The following is a 25,580-nucleotide window of genomic DNA, read 5'->3' as shown; positions in this document are numbered from 1 at the left end:
GGAGAACATGTTTTAATTTCTTCAGAGAACAAACTCTTTTTAGGTACCTTAGGAGCACCCATGTGAAAATAAACACCACTGATTTTAATTGCAGGCATTTTTTGAAACGATTTAAACAAATTCCCTATGTTTTTTCCTACATCACATTGGTCAGTTTATTCTAGTTCCTATATATTTTTGAAGACATAGTAAAACTGCATTTCTCTATCAATATTCTATAAGTCACAACGAGCATCTTACCATTTATTTAAATAATGGAGGTTCAATTGCACATGCCATCCTCCTCCCTCATGTCCTTATATGCCTTTCAAGTTAAGGCACCCACCTATCCTACAATTCTCATTGCAGTCAAGGGGCTCAGAATGGTCCCTTTAAATATTCTGTTACAATGTTCCCAAGAGTACACATGTGCTGATTTTCATCTTGGAATATAGGGACACTGGGAGTCTATTTTAATCCCTGGAGAGGACTAAAGTCTGGTATAATTCTATGGTGAGGTTGGGTAGGGTTTGTTAATAACTTTCCACCTCAGTCACAAATAGCTCGTTTCACTGACCCTATCCTGTCTAGTAAGGTAAGGCTAGACGGGAAAGCAAAGCTGGTGCCCTGTACCCAAGATTAAGGGAATGAAGTAGGGTGAATGAGAACATAAACGTTTGAGGGGACAGGCAGCTGCAGAAGGAGGCTGATGTGCCTATGTGGTAGTTCTGCACATAAATCCTCCATTCTGTTGTGATTTACAGTGATAGACTTTCACTGGCTATGTCACAAACCCCTGGTGATCTGGGTTTATCACTGAAACAACTTACTGGCTCTTAATTACTGCATCTGCACACACATTGTCATAAAGCATGAACACAAAAGGGTGATTTGCAGGTTAAAAATTCCCAAACCACAGCTCTAATTTACATGATCCTTGCATGTGCATTTACAGTTCATCAAGGAATGATCAAGTCTGTTTTGTTTAGGTCCTATTAGCTCAGGTTTGGGAAATTGGGAAAGCCAAGGAGTATTCTGGTTCCAGCTTGTAGGTCTGGTTCAGGGGCGCCTCAGAGACTGACTTTGTTCTCAATTCCTTGTATCCATAAAAATAAAATAAAATAATAAAAAACATTAGTTTTATTAGTTTAAGCTCATGCACGTTTACGACAGCCTGAAAATTTGCTGTTTCTTTCCATAGTATGGTAACTTTTCTAGACTAATCTCAGAATGTGTAATGTCTCATGCCAGAGAAGAAAAAGTCAATGACTTAACATAATTGCCCATTTATCATTATTTAAAGGTTGCGAGAGAGAGAGAGAGACAGAAAGAAAAGTGATACAGGTATTTCTCCCTCTCCTGGTTTCAGAGATAATAGGTCTGAAAGTGTTTTTGAAAAGGTAAAAGCACTTATAAATGTCAGGCGTTGTGATTATTGTCATTTTTAGTAATCAGTACTGAGGGCTGGAACAGCTTAAATATGCCGTTTGCCTAGTAACCAAGGTAGTTGTGAATGAACCTGATTCTTATGGAAATGTATCACATGCAATCAGATTCACATTGCTCATTGGATAGGTGGTAGTGCTAAATTGCCATCTGCAATATTATCACAAGAGGTGATTCTGAAAGTCAGCAGAGATTTATGACAGCATTAGCTGTGTGACCTTCTCAAAGTCATTACCATCTCTGGATCTCACTTTCTCTGTGAAATGATGGTATATTTAACAGTCAGTTGTCATGTTAACGAGATGGGACACAATGAAGAGATGTAAATCTCAAGCCATTTTGCTAATACAGTAAAACCTCACTGATTTCGAGGAACAGAGGGAAAGGATTGTCTGAATGAGTAAAGCAAGTCCTGTATTACAAAATAGGTTTGAAGAATGACAATTTTATTTCTTTAAGTCTATTTTGTAATTCAAACTGACCATAAAACATTGCCTTAGTGGAGATCCTCGTGAGAACTACTTTAGCAGATAGATATGTAACGAATATGATTATATCTAATAAGTGCTTCTAACATTTGAAAAGGGTTTGTTCTCTTAAGAAAAAATTCAACTGACATTCCAGTCTAAACTCTTCATTTGCTTAACAAACCTTTCTTGTCCTCATGCCTGATAATATAAAGTTAACTTGTAGACTGGTCCCTGTCTAGTTTATCACAAATTATTAATCAGAGGGCTCCAAATTAATGAGGTTTTACTGCTATTTCTACCTCCTTCTCCATTGATTTTTTTTTTTTTTTTTGCATCACTAATACGTAGTGGTAACCAGATTCACGTTCATCTCTTGCCCCTTCTCTTGCTCACTCTCAGAAAACAGCAGGTAGCAAGAAGGAAGAAGATAAAGGCAAGCTTCTTGGTAATCCAGAAATGGAATAAGCAATCGTTGGGTATGCAGCACTGATCATATTATTATCCATAGTTGAGAAAAGGGTTGACTTATTTCAAAAGACTGGCTGTAGGAATGACCAAGAAAAGCGATTTGAAAGATGCCTGGCAGGTAGCACTATGGTTAGAGAAGTTGAAAACATTTAGGATCTACTGAAATATTTTTCTATTTGCATATCAAAATTCAGATAATCTGGAAATCGTGAGCTGTCAGTAAAGTTACTTGATAAAAAACTTTGCAGCAGTACTAGCTGAGGAAAAAATGCTTGATTGCTGGTTGTAATTAAAAAATAGCTGGTCTAAAGTTTTGGGGTCTTCATGTACCAAAACATCTGGGTGAAAAGTAAAAAGTCAGCCAAATATGTGCAGATTTTTTTGTTTGTTTATATAACATCAAACGTCTGGTTATCTGAAAACTTCTGAGCACTTGGCATCATGTGGATGTTTTAGAGTCATCTTGTTACAGTCCATGGCTCCTTTTTAACCATGATGAGTATGAATGATGAATTCGTGAGAGCAATGCATCCAATCCAGCTCAATTTTCATTCTGCAACTCACTTCAATGATACAATTAGGTTCTCCGTGCTAATAACATGAGAAAAAGACTGGGAAGACAGGTGCTAAATACTTTGACCATCAAGTTGGCCATTGTAAATATCAAATGAGCCAAAAGCTTGGCTAAATTGTCAGTGTCATCAGTTCACATTGGTGGGAAAGAAAGTTACTGCTTTTTGACACATAGTAAAACCTTGATTAATTGGAATCCATAAGGGATGAATGGAATTTTCAATAAGAACACTCATTTTGTTCATTGTTGGCTAATAACAGTTTTTCTTAAAATGCTTCTATCTACTTTCTCGCCTCAGGGAAGCAGCCTCTAACGTTTGAGGGTCAATCCAGATGGAGAGAAGATAGAGGAGAAAGAGCCGAATGTGACCCAACCATAGGTCATCTCTTGGTAAGTGATTTTTTAAAAAATCAATTCCTTGCAGTCTTCTTTTTGGAATACTATTGCTGCTTTCTCATCAATGTGAAGTACTGAGGGGGCAATTCAGTTAGTTGGGGTACTGGTTAGGTGAGTTCTGGTTAATCAAGGTTTTACAATAAAAGGCCATGCCAATGCCTGGTAAGATTATTTGCTGAAGAAAGTTCTTTTAAAATTTATTTCTTTGAAAGTGTTCTGGATCAGTGTTTCCAAACCCATATTATATTTGCAGACTGGCAAACTAACTTTTCCATCAGGATCCTGAGGGATAGAGAGGGAAAGAGAGGAGCAGAAGTGCAACCATTGTCTCTGAAGAAGAAAAGTTTTGGCTTGCCTGTCTGTTGGTCTGTGGTTGGGAAACACTGTTCTTCACCTTAAGATGCCCATGGGATCTTGGTCGTACAAGAGGTGAGTTTACATGCTTCAATATAATTCTCATGCCCCTTGGGCCATGGAGGATTCTGTTTTCAGGTCCTCTCCTGTACTTACCCAAAGTGTCATTCCATGACTTGGTATCGTGGCTTCTGAGCTTGCCCCTATTTCTTGTTGCTTGGATGATGGCTATTCATTCATTCTAGCTCCAAAGAGCATTAGAAGTCAAAGGAATGCCAAGTAAGATGGGTTTTCTCATGATGGCAGCCTGGATAACAATTAGACCTACCTGAACCAAGAACATGGCTAAGGAGAAGCTAAATCAGGGATTCATACATACATATAATATCACAGTTAGGCGACGCACTTGCTTAAATACACAAAATGTCTCTGCAAAGTCTCTATATGGGGTGGCCTATTGAAGAAAGACCCCATTTAACTTGAAACCGAGCTTGTTATTTGGCTTTCAAGTTAAGTGGGGTCTGCTTAAATGGGCTATCACATATAGAGAACAATATCTCATCACTCAGACACATAATTGAAGAAGCCACCCTTACTCAACCAACCAACCTCTGTGAGCAACCATCACAACCTAGAAAAAAAAAAGGCTTCGCCCTGACTTTTTAGTAGATGGATCTGATTTTTCATACCACTCAAATGAGGCAGGCGGGGACAGTCTCACAGGAAAGCCTTGGACTCTTGAAAGCCTAGGGCATTGAAACCCACATCATGGCTTTCATAAGGCAACCAATCTGGTGCCTTATGGGTGAAGGAAGGGAAAGGGTGTGGTTGGAGCCTCTGTCTGGGAGTTTAAGAAGGGACCCAAGTTAGATCAAAAATGCGGGCAGTGCCCTAAAGCCTTTTTGGTTCCCAAAGCTGCCAGGCAGGGGAATAACCTGGTCATTCCTCTTTATGTGTGAGTCTTGTGCTCTCTCCTCAATAATAAGATAACAGTCTTGCCGATTACTCGTCACTAAGGGTACCCGGTTGTGGTGACATTGAGGCTGACCTTGGAGTCACCGCCCCCGCTGCCGCACTCTCCTTTGTCGTACCACCATTTGTTTTTCAATTTGTCCAAGAGGCCTTGCTCATTCAGTTTTAATACTGCCAGGTTAACAGCATTTCTTGAAACGATAAAACATAACTTGTAAGAAAATGCACAAATGCTTAGGAAATCGTTAACGTATAAAAAGGAGCACAAGAGGACAAATTGGCTAAATTTCACAGAACGTGGAGCTATAAAAATGTCTGTACAGCAAATACAGGGTTAAATATTGGAAGGTGGCATGGAGGATAACATTTGCTCAAAACTGAAGTGTGCGGGATGGGGAAATTGTCTTTGAGAAAAAAAGTAACAAGAACACCACATCCATGCAATTAACATTCGTCACATATGGCACCATAACTTGGCTTTTACCATTTAAATTGAAAAAGCCGTTGAACTGTAAAATTAAAACAGCAACAAACAGTCAGAGAGGACAACACAGAGAGAGAACATTAAAAAAAATGGATGCATTAAATAGATGAAACCATAATTTACCGTCTTATTTAACTCCATGGAATATTGTAGATTTTAAACTTTTAAAAGTTACCTCAAAATCCACAAGAAAGAAAATGACAACAAAATGCATCAGGGTAGGTGGAATACTATAACAACACGGATATTGTTATATTATTCCACCCACCTTAATGCTGAGCCTTTAGGGGTTGCCACACCATAGCCTTTGGAATCCAGATTTCCACCAACTTTCATCGTATCACATGGTTTTCTCTGCTCAATGTACTCATTCATGGTTGACTCCAGCAGGAAGGCGAACTTTCCCTTGGACTTTCGCACTCGGGCCACTCCGTCTGCTGTTGTTTTGGTAAACACAGATGGCTCCGCTGATTTCATGTAAGACCACATTTTCTCATACACAGCAATTTTGGATCTCTGCACCAAAGAGATAAGAATTCTTAGAGCTGCCAGATATTCAATCTGGAGGAGGGTTAGTGCAGTAGTTTTTTTTTTTTTTTTTTTAAATTGCAATCCACAGTAATAAAAAACACGTTACACTGCAACCTAGTAGACACATTCATACATATGTAAACATTGTTTCCAAAACAAGTTCTCAAAACGACACTCACCTTTGCTATGTGTGATGCTCTCTGATATTTTCTATTCTATTCTAATTCATTTTAAACAGTGTTGCTCAGGACCCACTAAATGGATTCCATGACTCCACTAATTGGTTGCAATCTTATTTGAAAAACACTTTCTTAGTTCAATCTTCCTCTCAATGAAAAAATCTCCTCTACAATATCCTGCTATGTTTATCTAATCATAGCAGGATATGCCTAATCAAAGACCATTGTAAGGTAGTGTACAGCCATTTTAGTCAGCCCACTCCAGCATGGAACATCAATTATTGTAAGAAAGTACTTCCTTATTCTAAGATGATCTTTGTTTTTCTATAGCTCCCATTCCTTTTTACAATTTCAACTTTTATTTTAGACACAGGGGGTACATTTGCAGATGTGTTACATAGGAATATTTTGTGATGCTAAGGTATGGAGTATGGATCCTGCCACCTAGTTTGTTAATATTGTATTCAATAGGTAGTATTTTAATCCCCTGGTACTATCCCCTAGAGCTATGTAAAATAATTCTGTCCCTTTTTACAATGGTTCTTTTTTTATGTACAACGGTTCTTTAATTATTGAAAGGCCTTTATTATGTCCCCTTCTCATCTCTTCATCAGGTGAAACTCTGATACTGTTTCCAGAACTCTCACAACTTTGGTTTTCCACTCATAGGCACATTGTAGTTGGTAATGTCTGTCTCTAATTGGAGTGTTTAGAAATAGACTTGGTACCCCAAATAAATGACCAGAACAGAATGAAAAAAAAACCCAAAATTTTTGCTTCTTGTTTTAGAGCATTCTTTTCTTTTTTCTTTCTTTCTCTCTCCTTCCTTCCTTCCTTCCTTCCTTCCTTCCTTCCTTCCTTCCTTCCTTCCTTCCTTCTTTCTTTCTTTCTTTCCTTCTTTCTTTCTTTCTTTCTCTCTCTTTCTTTCTTTTTTCTTTCTTCTTTCTCTTTTTTTCTCTCTTCCTTCCTTCCTTCCTTTCTTTCTTTCTTTCTTTCTTTCTTTCTTTCTTTCTTTCTTTCTTTCTTTCTTTCTTTCTTTCTTTCTTTCTCTCTCTTTCTTTCTTTTTTCTTTCTTCTTTCTCTTTTTTTCTCTCTTTCTTTTCCTTTCTCTCTTTCTCTCTCTCTCTCTCTCTGTCACCCAGACTGGAGTGCAGTGCTGTGACCTTAGTTCACTGCAGCCTTGACCTCCCAGGCTCAAGTGATCCTCCTGCATCAGCCTCCTGAATACCTGGGACTACAAGTGTGCACCACTAAACCCAGCTAATTTTGTTTATTTTTTTGTAGAGACGAGGTCTCACTATGTTGCCCAGGCTGGTCTCAAACTCCTGGGCTCAAGTGAATCTCCCTCCTCAGCCTCCCAAAGTGTTGGGATTTCAGGCGTGAGCACATGGCCTGGAGCATTATTTTCTACCAATGCTGCTTGAGTTTGCATTAATATATTTAGCCATTCCTCTATCCTTTCAACAAATATTTTTTTTATTGAGAAGCACTGGAAGAATATAATAGAGTGAATAGTCTTTCCCTCAACTCAGGTTGAGGCCAAACCAAAACAGCTCTTTCCGCCAAGTCAAGTCTCCTTCATCTTTACCTCTTTGAATTTTGCATATAATCCCATTAAATTTCATATCAATTCAAGTGGTCCCTAGAACATGTATTAAATGCTTACTGTGCCTCTAGCCCTATGTTAGTCATTCTGGAGACTATGAAAGAACTGTAGACTCAATGACTCAAAAACATCCAATTGACTTGGGAGGCAGGTCCTTAGGAATGAAAATCGTAGAAAAAAATTCTAAGGTGATACTTGACCAGAGGTCGAGATAGCATGGCAGAAACCATAAACATATACCATGTTTTCAAATGTCTTTTTGTGGGGTTTCCTGGCCCCCACCCCAACTTTCTTGATTATTTATTTAGTTGCCCTTCTCTAGACTTCGGCTGGCTTTGTTGCATCTGTTTTGGGGCCTGCTTGGGCCTGCCCAAATAATTCCAGTGGGGCTGGAACTTCCAGAACTATCACCATGGACTCAAATTGCTGGCCTCAAGCAATCCTCCCACCTTCACCTGGCAAAGTGATGGGATTACCGGTGTGAGCCACCTCGCCCAGCTGGATCACCATGGACATTAAGCATTGTGTTTATGGCAATCAGACACTCATGGAAGCCCTCACAGAGTCAGTGAAACTCTTCACTGAGATGGGAACACATTTGGTTTGCACGAATTATAGCAAAGGAAGTCACTGTGGCTGAAATTAAATGAGAAAAAGGGAGAGCAGTAGGAAATGAGCTTAGGTGGATAATCAGAGGCCAGATCCTGTAGGGCCCTGTAGGTCATGGTAAAAGGTTTGGATTTATTTTACCTGTTATAGGAGACTATTGGAAGATTTTGAGGAGGAGTGTGATAAGATCTTACTTAAAGTTTTAAAGGATTACTCTCTTTGCCATATGGAGAATAGACTATAAGTTGGGTCAGAGTGGAAGAAAGGGAAATTAGTTAGGAGGCTATTCTAATAGTCCGGAGGAGAGATGATTGTGGCTTGGACTAGGGTGGGAGCAATGGAGGTGGAAAGAGGAGGCTGGATTCCCGATGTGTTTTGCAAAGAGAGCAAACAAGCCGTGATGATGGACATCTCCACCTGAAGGTCCTGTAGACATTTTCAGATTAAACTTTTCCCAACCAAATCTATATTATATACCTTGTAAAGCCTGGGTTTCCTTCTACATTCTATCAGTAAACCACCTAACCTCCAAGCTAAAGGGTTTGGTTTTACTTTTCCCTCACTTCCTCATTCTGCCATATTTTTTTCTAATATGGTAATGCCTTTAGAATCTGTCCTCTCATCTTCTTTTCATTCTCATTACCATTGCCCTCCCTTGGTCAGGCTCCATCATTGTTTTGTCTAGACTAACTTGCTTCCTAACTGACCTCCCTGCTTCATCTCTCTCTTCAATTTATCCTCCAGTGATTCTTCCAAAATGCAAACTTAAACAAGTTACTTCATTCTTTAAAATCTTCGGATAGTTCCCTAATGCCTACAGGGAAAAAAAAAAATCCAAACTCTTATGTATGATATTCAAGAGTGCTTATGATCTTGGCTATACTCTCCTGTGATTAGGTCATGCTGGGCTACTCACTAGTCACTGAAATAAGCCACTTCCATTTCTTATGCCTTTGGTTATGCTTTTGTTTCTGCTTAAATTACCTTATTCAGCTACAAGATCCAGAGCAGATGTCAGGTCTTCTGTGAAGTCTTTCCTAACCCTTTCCTGCCCCCACAGAAGTGCTTCTTTGGATGTCCTCCCAAAGCCATTTGCTCATACCTTTGCTATAGAGCTTAATTGCAGTAGGGTGAGTTGACTATGTGTCTCTCTTCCCCTGTTACTTGAGTGTTTCTCGAGGACAAAGTTCATGCCTTATTAATTTTTCTAGCCCTCTTGGCAGCCAGCAAATCTATACATGACAGACTAAAGATATGTTTTCTTAATAACTGAAGCTTAGGCTTGACCGTGGTGACAACCAGATTGCTGGTCAAAGATATCAGAAGTTCAGGTAAAAATGGCTACCAGCACTATCTTTATAGCACTGTAGAATTCTAGAGCTGAAATTTTTCTAAAAATCACTGAGTACCTTGCTAAACCAATTTGGATATATGCTTTTCAATCCTCTTTTTAAATGTTACTTAGTCTGCCTTTGATGCTCACATCAATAACTTGCCCCCAAATAATCCCTAACAATCAAGGCCTTCTAAGATTAAAATCTCACCCATAGTCATGTATGCTCATTCCCTATTACATTATCCTCTTTTGACACATAAAACAATTTTTAAACATTGTAATGAAATACATTGTCAAGGACTTTATTTCAGTAGACATTTCCTAGTCGGTTACCCAAGGAATTAAAAAATAGTAAATAATTTGATACACAGAAATATATAAAAATAATGTAAAAACATCTGTGTACCTGCCATAAAGCTTAACAAATTAAACATTATGAAATTAGTTAAAGTCTGCTGATCTACCCCTCCCTAAATACATATTCCTCTCTACTCACCAAAAGTAACCACTATACTGAATTTAGCCTTTACTATTCCCTTGCACCTTTTTATACTTTTACTAGAATAAGCATATTTCCTTTATAATGACTGCATAGCTCTTCAATCTATGAACACACTATGTTTTATTTACCCAACACCTTTTGAAGGGCTCTTAGATAATTTCCAGTTATTTTTTTGGCATTATAGAAAACTCCGTAGTGGGTATGCATTTTTGTGCATTTATAAAGAGCTGTTTTGTGTTCTTCATCTTGGCCCAACCAGACCTGAATACAAAGTGGGGGTCCAGAAAGGGGAGACTTCAGACATATTTGTCTTTTGCACTATTTGCAAACAGGCCATTGCTTCCAAAGATAAATTTATAAGCCAAGGGCAAAGGGGTCCATGATTTCTGATCCAAGTGCACTATAATTTGGACTCATTTACTTCATCATTTACTTGAGCTCTTTGATTGCTGATACAGGTTAAAAGGTTTATTCCTTTAGGTAATGATGCATTTCTAGGAGAATAAATAGCAGTGCTTGAAGCAGGCCCTTTAAATGCACGTGGTGTACATGTGGCAGATATTAATGAATGCATTAAATGACAAGTCAGTTAGTGGCAGAAATAATTGGACTCTTTTTGATGACTGAATTCTCAAAGAGATTAGAAGGGGGAAAAGAAAGGACTCGTAAGTAAGAGAAATTAAGCTGAAATGTTTATCTTTCCAACTGGTATTTAAGTGTCAGTATAACATTCAGACCATAACGAAGAAAAAAAACTAGCATTTCCTCTTTTTTCTTTCTTTCCTTTTTTTTTTTTTGCATTCTGCCTTTGGCTGAAATAAAGAAGGTAATAAAAGGGACTGAATCTTAGCTCTATCATCTGGGAGAAAATAAACAATTTATGGGCAGGATGTGTAATAACAAGTTCATTTTTCTCCAACCCACCATGATTCATTTCTTTCATCCCACAGAGCACCATTTTGTACCTAAAAAGGAACAAACAAGGCTTATAAAGAAAGGCCACGAGAAATTCTCAAGCACTGCTAGATAATTAGCAACCGAAATCCAAAGAAGAAATACATAAATGGAGGAGGAACAGATTAATCCAAAATGGCAGATATGGTAGAGCCTTAGCATTAATGGATTCAACAGTTTTGCTCTAACAATTTGTAATACATCATGAAGGTCAAATATATGAAGAAATTTGTCTTTTTGTTGATGTGAAAATTTGAATCTTGGGCCCTGTGAGTCCAGTACACAGAAGCCTACCACTTAGACCTTGTGTCTCTTTGCAATGGTGTTGTTCACTCCTAGTCATTGTGCATATAGTAGCTCTCTAGTGATAAAACTATTCTTTATGTAAGTTCAAAGTAACTATATAGTGCAGTGCTTAAGAGCATGTAGTCAGACTGCTTGGGTTTGAATCCCACTTTCTAAGTACATAAATTATCTAGTGTCTATGTATCTCAATTTCCTCATCCATAAAATGGGATGATTTTTTAAGTGTATACTTCAAAGGTTTTTTGGGAAAAATTAAATGGGTTAATACATACTTAGAACAATCCCTGAAGCACAGGAAGTGGGAAAAACATTACATATGTTTATAATAAAGAAAGTATAATTTGTTTTACTGACAGAATTTATTTTAATGGTATTATAAATTACTTCAGTTCCATATTTACAGAATCATTACTTCATTTTATGGGAGAAATCACATGCTTAAGTATTATTTGTATATTTTGAATCTCTAGACATATGTCTGGTGGACGACCATGGCATGCCATCAACAAAAATTACTATCATTTGAAATTGTATATTAAAATTGTGTTGGTGGGGGAGAATGGGCAGGATGGCAACTTTTCCTTTTATATTTATGTTTTGTAGTTAAGTTGAGGCTTATACATTAAAATCCTCATTAACCAGAACACTGCTACTGGGGAAACTTGATGAATAAAATTTTCTGCTTTCCTATGAGATAAAATAGGATATCCACTTGGTCAATAGTATATCCACTTGTAGTCAGTAGAATAACAAAATTTTAGACCTAGAAGGCACCTTAAAAACCATTTGGTTCAGACTCTCACCCGATGAAGTGATAGCTTCTTGCTTAAATGCTTCTGGCGAAGAGGCACTCCCTAGCTCAGAGGAGGCTTAGGAAGTAGCTTATTCCATGGTGGGACAATTCAAGTTGATAGAAAGTTCCTTTGGTTTGGCTGATATTCTTAATGAAAGCCTCTCCTCTCCAATCCTACTTCTGCCTCTTGCATGAATTGGGCAGTCTCTCATCTCTGTTTCCATTTCTCCATTGTAGGGAGTACCGATTATTTTGCTTTGCAATGGTTATCCCTAGCCAAATCTGAGCTCTTTGAGAGTAGGGTCATGTCTTTTTTTGTCACTGCACCACAGGTGTCTAGCATGATGCCTGGCACACAGTAAACTCTCACTACGTGTCCGTGGAATGAGTGAATATTAAAATTGAAGTGTCACCTACCGGTTCTAATTTTTCCCTTTGTAGCAATACAGAATCAATATGCTCTCTTCCTGACACAATGTACAGCGTGGAATCTACTGCCACAGTGTCACCTGTTAATTGCCTTTTTTGCAGGCTAAACATTTTAAGGGCCTTCATTTGTTACTTTTGTGACACAAATTCCAGTCAACTCCCCTTTTCTGGTCACGATCTTCTAGATACCTTTTCATTTCTTAGTCCCTCCTAAAATGTGGCCCCCCAAATTGAGCACAATATGCTGGATATAGTGACATTAACATAAAGGACAATGGAACCATCTCTTTTCGTGGTCTCGACATGAGCACAATTCTTCAATTTGACAGGATTCAACATCCACTTTCCCATATGTTGATAGTCCAGAATTAACTGAATTAACAAAATGGACTAATAAATTGGAAGCATGATTATCAACAGAAGCATAATATGCTATTCATTTATGCTATTAATTTACTGTCAGAATGCAGACAAAGTATTACATAATTTGTAAAGACAGTATTGGTGTTTGTAACATCTTTATTCCCCAACATGTAATGAAGGAGAGGCCGGGGAAGATAGTTTTAGGCACTCTGTATTCCAGTGTTCCTCAAAGGAAAATGGGCCAGCTTTATGCATGTAATTATTTTTTTGAACACTGTTGCCACCATGCCTATTTTGTCCATTTCCATCACTGTATGTACAGGACTAGCCTTGTACATACATGTCAAAGGGGCTAGATTTGACTTTGGGGTGCCCATCGTCTACCACTTTCTCCCTGTTTCACTGTCTGCCTCCCTCAGAGATACAACCTGTACCCCTTTATTGGTATCAACAGTCATGGTCCGCATAGAGGTGTTCACAAATAGAATAACGGCTTCTGTTACCCCTGAGCAAGGGGTCATTTTGATTTGAATAGGGGGTTCGTATGCCCAAAAGGAGAGTGGGCTTCTTGGCATTATAAAAGGGGCCTTTCCCAGGGATGAAGCCCACTTGATCATGGTGGATAAGCTTTTTGATGTGCTGCTGAATCCGGTTTGCCAGTATTTTATTGAGGATTTTTGCATCGATGTTCATCAGGGATATTGGTCTAAAATTCTCTTTTTTGGTTGTGTCTCTGCCAGGCTTTGGTATCAGGATGATGTTGGCCTCATAAAATGAGTTAGGGAGGATTCCCTCTTTTTCTATTGATTGGAATAGTTTCAGAAGGAATGGTACCAGCTCCTCCTTGTACCTCTGGTAGAACTCCGCTGTGAATCCATCTGGTCCTGGACTTTTTTTCGTTGGTAGGCTATTAATTATTGCCTCAATTTCAGAGCCTGCTATTGGTCTATTCAGGGATTCAACTTCTTCCTGGTTTAGTCTTGGAAGAGTGTAAGTGTCCAGGAAATTATCCATTTCTTCTAGATTTTCTAGTTTATTTGCGTAGAGGTGTTTATAGTATTCTCTGATGGTAGTTTGTATTTCTGTGGGGTCGGTGGTGATATCCCCTTTGTCATTTTTTATTGCGTCTATTTGATTCTTCTCTCTTTTCTTCTTTATTAGTCTTGCTAGCGGTCTGTCAATTTTGTTGATCTTTTCAAAAAACCAACTCCTGGATTCATTGATTTTTTGGAGGGTTTTTTGTGTCTCTATCTCCTTCAGTTCTGCTCTGATCTTAGTTATTTCTTGCCTTCTGCTAGCTTTTGAATGCGTTTGCTCTTGCTTCTCTAGTTCTTTTAATTGTGATGTTAGAGAGGGTGCAGCACAGCAACATGGCACAAGTATACATATGTAACAAACCTGCACGTTATGCACATGTACCCTAGAACTTAAAGTATAATAATAAATAAATAAATAAATAAATAAAAAAATCTATGATGTTTCAAAAAAAATAAATAAAAGGGGGCTTTCAGGGGCTGGAGAAGGCTGCCTTGTGTATGAGACACTAAGAAAGGGAAATATGCAAGAGTTTCAAACAAAAATGACTTTTCCTCACTCATTTTGCTTTCTCTAAGTTTATTGTGGACTACTTCTTGCTTGACAATTTGGTCCATTTTTTTCTTTAGATTGTACCTTTAAGATAATATAATTATAAACTACAATCTGCTTTTTCTTCTGAATTATTTAGCGTCCTCTGTAATTTCTGCTTTTAATAAAGGCTCAGGTGTCTAGGTGGTAAAAATTCAAAAGGGTGGCTTTGGGCCTCTATCTGCCTGAACGGAACACTTACAGCAGGACCCCTGTGTGCCTTGTGTGCCTTCTCTAACATTCAGGAGCGAATGTTGCCTCACAGAATTGACCAAGTGCTAGGATATGGACAGGTGATCCTTACAAGACAAGGTGCTAGAAGGAAAGAAGGCCAGTGATGCCACAGCTCTGGAGAGCTCCTGACCTCCCCTTCTTTTCCTCCTTTCTTCTTTGCCTCTTCTAATGTTTGATGGGATAGGAAGAGGACAATGTGCTTGCATGTCCTAATAGAATGGGTGGGGTAGGACTATAAGGGAGGGGTAAGGTGTGGCTGGGGTGGTCCCATTCTCAAGTTTTTTTAATGTAGTCACAAGTCTCAGGTCTACAGAAATTGAGTTCTTTAAGTTAAGACTCCAACTGTGGAAATCTCAAGCACTTGGTTTAGACTCACAAAGAGAAGATCTTTATGGTGAGAAATACCTACCATACAACTTTTCAAGTACTCCCTTATTTAGAGAGGCCTTAGATTTGTCATTACTAGAAGCAGGAGATAGCCAAATATCTTTAAACTTTATATTTGCATAAAGCTTTCTGGGTGCCAGGGTGATTTAACACACACAGTCTCATTTAAACCCCACAGCAGTCCTGTAAGGTGGGTGCAGTAGCTATTGTTTGTTCACTGCTTACTCCCCAGCACTGAGAACAGTGTGTGTGCCCAGTAGTGCCCTATAAATATATGTTGAATGAAAGAATGAATTCCCATTTTATAAAAGATGGAATTGAGGGTAAGGGAGGGTAAGTGCAGTGGCAATGCCAAGAGGTGTCATACTGGGCTTTAGCCTACTCACTCATTTCCATGAATCTACCCCCTGGGTATAAGTCAAGCCTGAAAAAAGCTGTGTGCTTGCTAAGTAAGCAGTTTCCAAATAAGGTCCAACCAGAATTCCACCTTGAAGAGTCTCCAATATAGAAATTCAAAGACTTGTTATTGACTCAACTACTTATCCTAGGTCACACAGCTTATAAGGAATGAGGCTGGGACACTATCTAAGTCAACTGGAAAGGTTTCAGATAGATCTTACCCCGTAATAACCCCAGCCTCTTTTACTTGCTGTAGCACTGACAATATCCTTTTTGATGAAAGAGGGCAACTCACCTCTAAAAACATTTTTTGCTTCTTGTCCAAGCTTTCTTTGAAGTTAGGGTAAATTGTAAATTAACTCCAAATCCCCTCTCACTAAGACACTGGAATAAGTGAACATTCTTGTCACTCACTGTAACCCTGCTATAGGCCCTTAGTGTCCACACTTCACCATGTAAAGTGATCAGAGCAATTTGAGGCAAAAGAAGAAAAACACATCTGGGTTGTCAAATGCATTGGACACATTTTTTTCTTCCACATATGTTTTGAAGAAGTCAATAGCTCTAATAAAGTGCATTTGGAAAAAGGATTTTTACAATTTTCCCCCTAAAGTAAAGGAAATGGTTTCCACTTTGATTTGGAGCAAGGCACACAACAAATGATATCATTTCTAAGCATGGCCAAAACCCCAATTTCACTTTCTTTCCTTCACTTAGGTTTGCACATTTTTTAACATTCAGACAAGTACTGCTTGTCCGTGTCCTTTTGCTTCAGACAATCAGCAGCTGTCATGAGACTGTGTATTGGTGAACACAGGGGAAAGGAAGGGAAAGAAATTCTGGTTTCTATTCTTAGTTTTTCTACTTGTGTGTTATGAGCCTGACTGAGTTATTTTGAGGGCTGGGCTTTTAGATAACTTCATTGGAGTTGGAGGTCACCTTTTGCCTAGACATTGAGTTTTGCCCTCAAATGTCAAGTGCCTTTCCAAATGACTTTGCTTAACAGTTTCAAACTGTGTTCACAAGTCCAGGGACAGGTTTCCTTCCACTTCAAGGACGGCTATTTCTGATGTCCCCTTTCCAAAGGTGCAGGTGACAATCAGCTAAGTTTCCTGAGACCTTTCTAGTGTCCCTCTTTGGCATGCAAGGTCAGATTACTATTCTGATTAATCTTCTGCTTCTCTTGCTGAGTCAGACTAAGCATATTCCAATGGGTTGAAAATAGTGCCAGTGGCCATGTGACTTTGAAAGCTACAGTCAACACATTCTTTCAGAAAATGTTTCTAAGGTATCATTGCTCTATCCTGGGAGAAAGGAGGAAGGGAAACAGTACCCTCTACCCCTGTGTCTCTGGGTAAGCAACAACTTTGCCTCTCAGGAGACATTTGGCAACAACTTTTCATTGTCACAACTTGGGGAGAGGAGTGCTACTGGTATCTAGTGGGTAGAAGCCAACGGTGCTGTTAAACGTCTTACAATGCACAGGACAGCCTCCACCACCAGTAATTATCTGGCCCCAAATGTCAATGGTACCAAGGTTGAGAAACTCTGCTATATGGACTTTGACTAAGCCATCATTAAGGAGGAAAACCCATCATAACTAATGTTTAATTGAATACATACTTTTTGTTCCAGGTCCATTTCAAGGGTTTTACATGTGTTAACTCATGTAATTCTCACAACAACTCTATGAAATAGATTATACTATTATATATTACGCCATTTAAACATGCAGAAACTGACGCACAGAGGGGTTAAGTAGTTTGCCTAATGCCACACAGCTGGTATGCGATGGATCTGGGAACTCATTTATTCAGGCTCCAGAGTCTGCTCTCAAACAGTACACTATTCCTAGATATGTTAAGCCATATGGTAGGGTTGAGATGACTTCACAGAAATTCTGCTTTCTGATTGAAATGATGCTTATACTTCAGCATCATTTCAAGGGGCATGACATTTCTATTATTCCCTCCCTGAAATGTAGGATTGGAGACTAAGGTGTCTTACCTTTAGTCCACATGAAAACCCCACCTTTTAAACCAGAAGTTGACAAATTATTTTTTTCTCCTTATTTTGAGAATGAAAATACATAAGAAGTATAACGTTATGTATTGAAGTTATATGGCTGCTATAAGCCAAGACTGTGAGTTAACTTTTATTTTCACAGATACTCCTCATTTTTCACTCCGCCACCTGGGAAGTACCACCTCTTTTTCATTTGCCTTATCAGGTAAAAGATGCCTTCCCCACCCCATCCTGTGCTCAGAAAAGAATTGGAAACATTCACACTGAGGTATAAATGATGAACAATATACAAAAGTGTGATCTCCTCACAGGATCAAACCACAGCTAAAGGAATGATAGCCTAATGGTGGACACATTAATTGGGTAAGGAGGAGAAGTGTGTGTGTGTGTGTGTGTGTGTGTGTGTGTGTGTGTATGTGTGTTGAAAACCTGACTTTGCTATGTAACCTCACCTTTAGATTGCAGAATCTATTTTCAAGACAGAGAATGGGTCACAAAGAAAGTGTGTCTGCCACACCCTTTCACTACTAACTAGAGCAAAACCTCAAATTCCCTGACTCTCAATCAAGGATTGCTTCTAGGACTGCTATCACTATTGAACACTCCAAGGTCACTTCCCTCAGCCTTCTAGAGTTCTATTTTTCAGTGAAACAGCATCTCCAGCAATCCAAAGCCAATTACCATTGACCAATTGGATTAACTGTATTTTTATTTTCTATTACTAAGATATTTAAAAGAGAAGTTCAATACTATTGTTATTCTTGAATCAATCAATTGTAATAGGGAGGCCAAACCTGACAATACGGGTCCTAGGAAATGAGAGGGAAAATGTTCTTCTATTAAGAAGAAAAATATCTCCTGAAATTGCAATGTTTTCAGTTTTCACTATGGCTGTTAATTCCAGGTCCCCAGGGAATTATTTTCATACTAAGGGGAGAACAAACAATGAAGAAAAGAAGAAACAATTTGCTCAGGGTTATCCAGAAGAGCCCAAATTTTCCATTTAGTGTTTTTTTGGGGAAGTGTTAGTTTCCTAAAAGGTGAGCTGGAACTAATCTGAAGAGAAGTTCTGTCAAAAGCTTGTCAGTAGGAAATACTATATACCTGGGGAGCTACTGATGCCTGCTTCTGTGATTCTGGTTTAATTGGCCTGAGGTGGGGCCAACATTGTAAATAACACTTCCTAAGTGATTCTAATATTCAACGTGTGTTTATAATAATCAACAATTGTCGTACAGCTGCAACAACTAGCTGCCGATTAGTGTATAAATACTGACAATGAGAGGGCTACCATTTATTAAGCACTCACATGCAACAGGAATGGTGCTTCATGCATTATATACATGATTGCTAATCTTTAAAACAACCTTGTGAAACCAATATTATCTCCATTTTACTGAGAAGTTAACTAATACTTATAGAAGTTATTTTACTTCTCCAAGGTGATACAGCTGGTTAAATTTTTAGCTCTCACCTTGCTAAAGTTTAGATTCATTTATCCATCTACCTAACTGATATCTCCACTTAGATATTTCATTGGTATCTCCAACTTAGCATGGCCAAAATGGATCTCTTGATTCTCCCCCACCTCTGCTTGCTACTCCTCTAGTGTCCTCCATCAGAGAAAATGGCAGCACCTTCCAATTTGTCCAGTTGCTCAGGTCAAAATCCTTTTAGTCATCCTTGACTCCTCTCTTTGGCTTCACATTCCACACCTTGTCAGCTCAATCTATACTCAAAATGTAACCACTTCTCCCTACCCTCCTCCTAATTCAAGCTAATCATTTTTCACCTGAAATATTGCAATTGTTTCTTTTTAAAATTGAATTAATTTTTTTTTTTTTTTTAGAGACAGGGTCTCTCTCTGTTGCCCAGGCTGGTGTGCACTTGTGTGATCCTAGCTTACTGCAGCCTCAAACTCCTAGGCTCAGGGATCCTCCCACCTCAACCTCCCGAGTAGCTGGTACTACAAGTGTGTGCCACCTCATCCAATTAATTTTTTAAAAATTTCTTTGTAGAGATGGAGATCTCACTATTTTGCTGAGGCTAGTCTTGAACTCTTGGGCTCAAATGTTCCTCATGCCTTGGCCTCCCAAAGTGCTGGAATTATTGGTATAAGCCACCATACCCGGCCTACAATCACTTCTTAAGTAGTCTGTCTCCCTGCTTCTCAACTTTTGCCCTGACATAGCAGTCTGATTGATCCTTTTGCACATAGATTAGATCATGTTATTCCTCTGCTCAAAGTCCTTTAAGTGACTTTCTGTCACACAGAATATAATCCAGAATTTTTACCACGGTTTGTCTTCTTCACTGCTCTCATCTCTTACCACTCTTTCCCTCACTTATTTCACTCTAGTACATGGACCTTCTTCCTCAAACCTACCAAGTGTATTCCCATGTCACGGCCTTTGCTAACGCTATTCCATCTGGAATGCTCTTTTCTTCACCCAACTCCACCTCACACTTTCATGGCCTGCTCCTTCCTTTCATTCATGTGTCTGATCAAATGTTAGAAAAGCCTTCCACAGTCAGCTAAGATGAAATAGCACCTCCACACCAACATTTTGTCTCCTCACCTGCTTTTTTTCTTCATTGCACTTAACACCAATGGAAACATATATGTTATTTACAGAATTTGTTTAATTTTGTCTCACCCACTACCATGATCACAAGGACTTTGTTTGGTTTTCAGCCCTTACAACAATGGCTGTCATATAGCATGTACTTAATAAATATTAACTGAATGAATAAATGTGTAGCTGAGATTTAAACCCAGCTCATTTGATACCAAAGTCTATATTCTCCTTCTTCTCTCTCTTCCAGAGCTTAGAGAGGTAAAGTGATAATTCCAAGTTTGCACAGATGCAGGGGGACAGAATCAGTATTCAAATCCAGGTGTGCTGGCTTTCAAAACCTGTTTTTTTTTTTCCTACTACTCTGCACTGCCTCCCAGTGGAAAGATTGTTAGTAGCTACATTGACCAAAATGTCAGTGAATGGAGTGAAGTTTACTTCTTCGACCTGTTGTTTTGACATGATTTTATATAGCCTTGATCTTCCTCCTTGGTTCAGCTTTGAAGCCTGTGCAACATGCTCCGAGGTAAAAGGCACCAATATGATAACTCACTAGCTTGTCACAGGCCCTAAATGCTACCATTTGAGATCATGCCCTCTGTTTGACTTGGTCAAGTTACTTAAATTTCTCTAAGACTCTAATAATTATTGCTGAAATGGAGATAGACTACTAAATGAGATAATTCATGTAAAGCACCCGTAACAGTTTTTGGCAAGTAGTAAGTCCTCAATAAAGTAGATTATGCACTCATGGGAAATGGGAAGGTAACATGACCCCACATCCACTGCCTTTGTGTGGTTTTGTTTATTTGAGAATGTGTGCCAGAAGAATACCAGAGGAAGGAGAATCAAGATAGGTCTTGGGGCAGGCAGGCAGTGTGGAGTGCCACCCTGATAAGTCAGGGGCACGTGAGGGCCTGGACACATGTGGGTGACAGGAAGTATGGTATCATATTAAGTGTTGTCAGTCCTACTGAGGCACAGATTATAATTAAAGCTAACTCAACAGATGCTTGGCAGAGAATACCTTATAGTGCCAAATGGGGCCACTAAAATGTTCAATTTCAATGTATTCATATTTCACCTTCTCCTGTGGCTCTCGATTTTGAACAGTTGGGTTTAGATTTAAGTCTTTTCTTCCTCACTGTGTTAGGAGCGTTCTGGTAAGTATTATTTCTAAAGGTGCTATGCTGATTTAAAAAAAAGTGGCTGGCTGCAGTTTTATCTGGCAAACACACTGACTGTGAAAGCTGCAGGAAAATTGATTTTCTGGCACTTGCGTGTCCTGGCATAAACTGCACGCCATGGAAGCTCAAGTTACAGAAGCTTCTGATAAGTGCAGCAAGTGAGGTTGACTTCATGAAATGATTAGGTTCCACTAATCTTTACCATTGGGGTGAAGGCAATGGTCTCCATATGCAAAATGGCAGATAAAACTACTAATTTGCTGTTATTTCATTAGAGAAGTAGTCAGCCACTTAATCTGATACCCATATGCAAACACAAATCAGCACACTTATTTAAACCCTCAATCTTCATGCTCAGGCCCTGATCTCAAATTGTCTTTATTCTGCCTTGGCTGGCATGAGTGCTGCAGAGAAGCCACATAGTCACCAGTGCTCTGGAAGGGGCCTGTCTGTCCCAAGTTGAAATTTGTAGTTATGTGAAGTTTTCTTTTGGTGTATACAGCAGTTGTTAAGAGTATAGGTCCTAAAGTTATAAAGACCTGGTTTAGGTACTTATTAACTGTGTCACTTTGGGCAAATAATTTAACCTCACTGAGACTCAGTTTTCTCATCTGAAAAATGGGGATGGTAATAGGACCCACCTTATAGTGTTCTTGAGGTAATGAAATGAGAGATTGCTTATAATGAGTTTGACATAGCTCATGACAACATAGTAAGCACTTAGTTTCTCCCCCATTCCATAGTTGTATCAGGAACTGTGGTACCTGCTATAAGGAATGGAGATGTGGAAGACATGTTCCTTATGCTCAAGAAGCTAAAAGAACTAATAGTTGGAAGCAACATCTCATAGAACTTTCTAAAATGTTCTATATCTCTGCTTTCCAGTATGGTAGCTTCTAGCCACACATGTCTGTTGAGCACTTGAAATGTGGCTAGTGCTACCGAAATACTGAATTTTAAATTTACTTTTAATTTTAGTTATTTTCAATTTAAATAGTTACATGTGGCTAGTGGGTACCATATTAAACAGTATAGGTCTACAGCTTAAGGAAAAGCAGAGAGGAACTAAAAGGCAGAAAACAGCACCAACAACCACTTTCCCTACTTTATAATATTTTTCTAGTTTACCCCAATTATGAAGGTGATGACTACATCAAATGGACATCCTGCCTGCACCATTCAGAGGGCTGGCTATCATCCGGGTTCAGAGACAGGGGGGTAGGTTGAGGAAGTAACTTCTGCTCTTTTCAGAGCTAATATGTAGCTCTGAAATAGCTTCCCTAGCTTGTGCTTATGGAAACCTCTCTAGAGAAAGGTAAGCTGTGTTGTTTGCATGGGCAAGAATTTCTTAGGCACATGCAGAAACTGTTTCCTTTAAATTTATCCTATTTGTGTAAAATTGAAAATAAATGAACTCCTGAGTCTAGGTATTCCATGGAAGAATATTCTTGCTGTTCTTATTTAAGAACCATACTTTATTTCAAAAAGAGCAGATACAAGAAAATATTTGTGAAAAAAGCAAAAGTGCACTCCTTAAGTTTCTACCCAGCCTGATTATCTTTTTCTGGCTCTGAGTTGCCACATTAATTTGTTTAGACCTACTCCGACTCTTATTTCCAAGGGAAGAATTCCAAAAGGAGTGAGCAGCCAGGTGACAACACTCACAATTCCCCCAGTTTTTTAAATACATAGTTCTCTGTAGCAGCTCTGAGAGATGGGTTGAAGAATTGAGTACAATGAAGATTGAAAGTGGTAGAACCTCTAGAGATGCTTTTCTCTAAAAATTCCAAATAACTTTGTCAAGTACTGATTCCAAATGCCTTTGCCTTGCATTTTCAAACTGTGTTACAGTTATATTAAGATCACAACAGTAAATTTGCCTGATCTGAGTCACCAAAGGGGGCATGGGACCAACGCTTTTTAATTGGGCAGATTGAATGTTACAGCCATTTGGCTTGGTTGCTGCCATACAGTAACCAGGGACTTGAGCCAAGCTATACCAAAAGTCCCAAACAGAAATAAGTGCTGCCAAATTGCAGATTTGCAGGTCAAACTCCATTAGAAAACAAAAAATAAGAAACAGACTCATGAGCTGAAGTAAAGTTTTTTTTTCTTTTTAAAGAATCAAGTAGAAAACTAGATTGTTTTATATCCAGACCTGTGTTTTTATTACCACTGTTGAACAGAAACAAAACCAAAGTCTGAAAACCCTCCATAGTAAACAAATCATACCATTATTTCATTTGACTTGAATTTCTGATACAGCTATCACCTTTATTCAGTAAAGATAGTCAAACTGCAGAAGGAAGCCATGTTGAATCGTAAAGAACTTAGAAGAGAGAAACTGAAAGCCCAGGTTGCATTTTCAAATCTCATGTATTATTTTTTGTTTGTTGGGTTTCTTGTTTTGTTTTGTTTTGTTTTTGAGACAGCTAGAATTACAGGTGTGCACCACCACGCCCGGCTAATTTTTGTATTTTTAGTAGAGATGGGGTTTCACCATGTTGGCCAGGCTGGTCTCAAACTCCTAACCTCAAGTGATCTGCCAGCCTCGGCCTCCCAAAGTGTTAGAATTACAGGCATGAGCCACTGCACCTGGCCCAAATCTCTCTCTTGTATTTTCTAATACCTGTGAAACCTATGGCCTGTGGGATAATTTATTAGCAGACATTGGTTTGAAATACATTTCACATAAGTCCCTGTTTCTGTGCCAGTACCTTATTACCAAAGAAATATGGTAACTTGAAAAACAGGCCCTCTATATCTTGAGCAAGGGCATTATTGTTAATATATTTTGTTATTCCAGAAAAGTGGAGTGGGCCATTAGTACTTAAAAAAAGTTAAGTGGGTTTCCTTTAAGACTCACCTGATTGCCTTCTAGCCCAGCTCTGATCAATCAACGGCAGACCTTTGACTGCCCACTACTTCCCACCCCTATCCTTACCTGTGTGCCACTAACAGTAGTTAATTCAACAAACTAAGGAATGCTTATTCAGACCTGTAACCCATTAGGATAATCATTAGCCAAGAGTTATCCGTTTTTTTCCTCCATAATTAAATCCTTTATTTCTATTAACCCAAGATTTTTAAAGTCACTTGCAAGATTTAATTTCCATTAGGATGACTTTTCCGTCATACTCCCACATGTAAAGACAACAGAATATTTTATTAAGAGCCTTCCTAGACAGTCGTCTCTCTTTGAGGCTTGCTTTCTCTACCTTCAGCCTCAAAACTGCTTGTGAGTGTTGTGGAGAAAGTGGATTGCTTGCCTGTTTCTCCACCTGATGGCAATCTGCATTTCCACTGATTTCTATCCAGGTCACTCATTATCTACTCACTGAAAAGTATGTTATTAGTGAGAAGCAGGTAGGAGTCATGCTGACCTCCCTAGGTTTAAATGAATGTTTAAGATGGTACAATCAAACAGATATGCAAAATAGGTTATTAATGCAATATTAACGCTACAAATTTAAACTCAAAATCAAGGAATACAGGACATTTAGATTTCTCATTGTTTGTGTTTTAGCAACATGGTACATGCTGAATATTTAGTCCAGCATTAGGAAGACATGGATCCAAAAGTATTGAAAAAATGACCAGTGTGTGTAAAGGAGACGCCGAGATTGACTACCAGACTTCTAGAATGATGTAACCATACCTACAGAGATTGCTTCAACATAGGCAAGTAAGTTTTCCAACATCTTTAAATATTCCTTTCCCCGATTTGTGCTGCTTTGCCTAGAAAAGAGTATGTCTTCCATTATATAACAGAGGAATTCCTAGGAAAAAGCTGTGCCATAAATTAGATTCATTTTTGAAAATCAAATTTTATTTTTCTATTGATACATAGGCTGTTTTATGTTTATTTCTGAAAGCCTTCCTCCTAGGTTTCTCTGACAAGTAGTGATCTGTTAGCACCCAAACGCACTAAGGGATCTCTGTTTTCTAGAGAAGATTATGTTTCCAATGTGAGTAATTACTATTTATTGCTTTCATCAGTTGTGAATTGTCTGGTTAATGGATTACTTAAGGTAGGGTCCGGCTGCGTTGTATAGTCAAAGATTTTGGAAGAAAGGGAAAGCCTTAAAGATACCAAATATTTTTAACTAGTTTTTGGTAATCTTTGGTCTGGAAGATAGGCAAACCTGGAAATTGCCTGGAAGACAAAGCAAACAAACAACAACAACAACAACAACAAAACCAGTAAAAAGAGCTTCAAGGTGGGAGATCCTGGTACAATGAATACTGTACTGTATCTCCAAAGTGTCAAGGGCCAAAATAGGTATCCATGGTAATAGCAAGGGTCCTAGTAGAAAAGAGTGAAAAAAGATTGAACTCTAGCCTTATAAAAACTGATCTGGGCCGGGCGCGGTGGCTCAAGCCTGTAATCCCAGC

General features: G+C 38.7%; 1 protein-coding gene across 3 annotated transcripts in view; it reads right to left on the bottom strand.

Moving 5' to 3' along the window:
• The window catches only part of GRIA3 (glutamate receptor, ionotropic, AMPA 3), a 306,486-nt gene that overhangs the window by 20,529 nt on the left and 260,377 nt on the right, over nt 1-25,580 (bottom strand). For 2 of the 3 annotated variants that reach the window (XM_012001497.1, XM_012001495.1), the window contains exons 13-14: nt 5,412-5,659; nt 4,736-4,850 (exon numbers count right to left, since the gene is read on the bottom strand). In XM_012001497.1, coding sequence (XP_011856887.1) covers nt 4,736-4,850; nt 5,412-5,659 — 363 coding nt within the window. The remainder of the gene's footprint in view (nt 1-4,735; nt 4,851-5,411; nt 5,660-25,580) is intronic. The other variant, XM_012001496.1, reaches the window with a different exon arrangement.

The sequence above is a fragment of the Mandrillus leucophaeus genome, unplaced genomic scaffold, assembly GCF_000951045.1.
Source record: "Mandrillus leucophaeus isolate KB7577 unplaced genomic scaffold, Mleu.le_1.0 Scaffold661, whole genome shotgun sequence".
Lineage (NCBI taxonomy): Eukaryota > Metazoa > Chordata > Mammalia > Primates > Cercopithecidae > Mandrillus > Mandrillus leucophaeus.
Note: the sequence above shows the minus strand (reverse complement) of the source record. Positions and strands in the feature narration are given on the sequence as shown.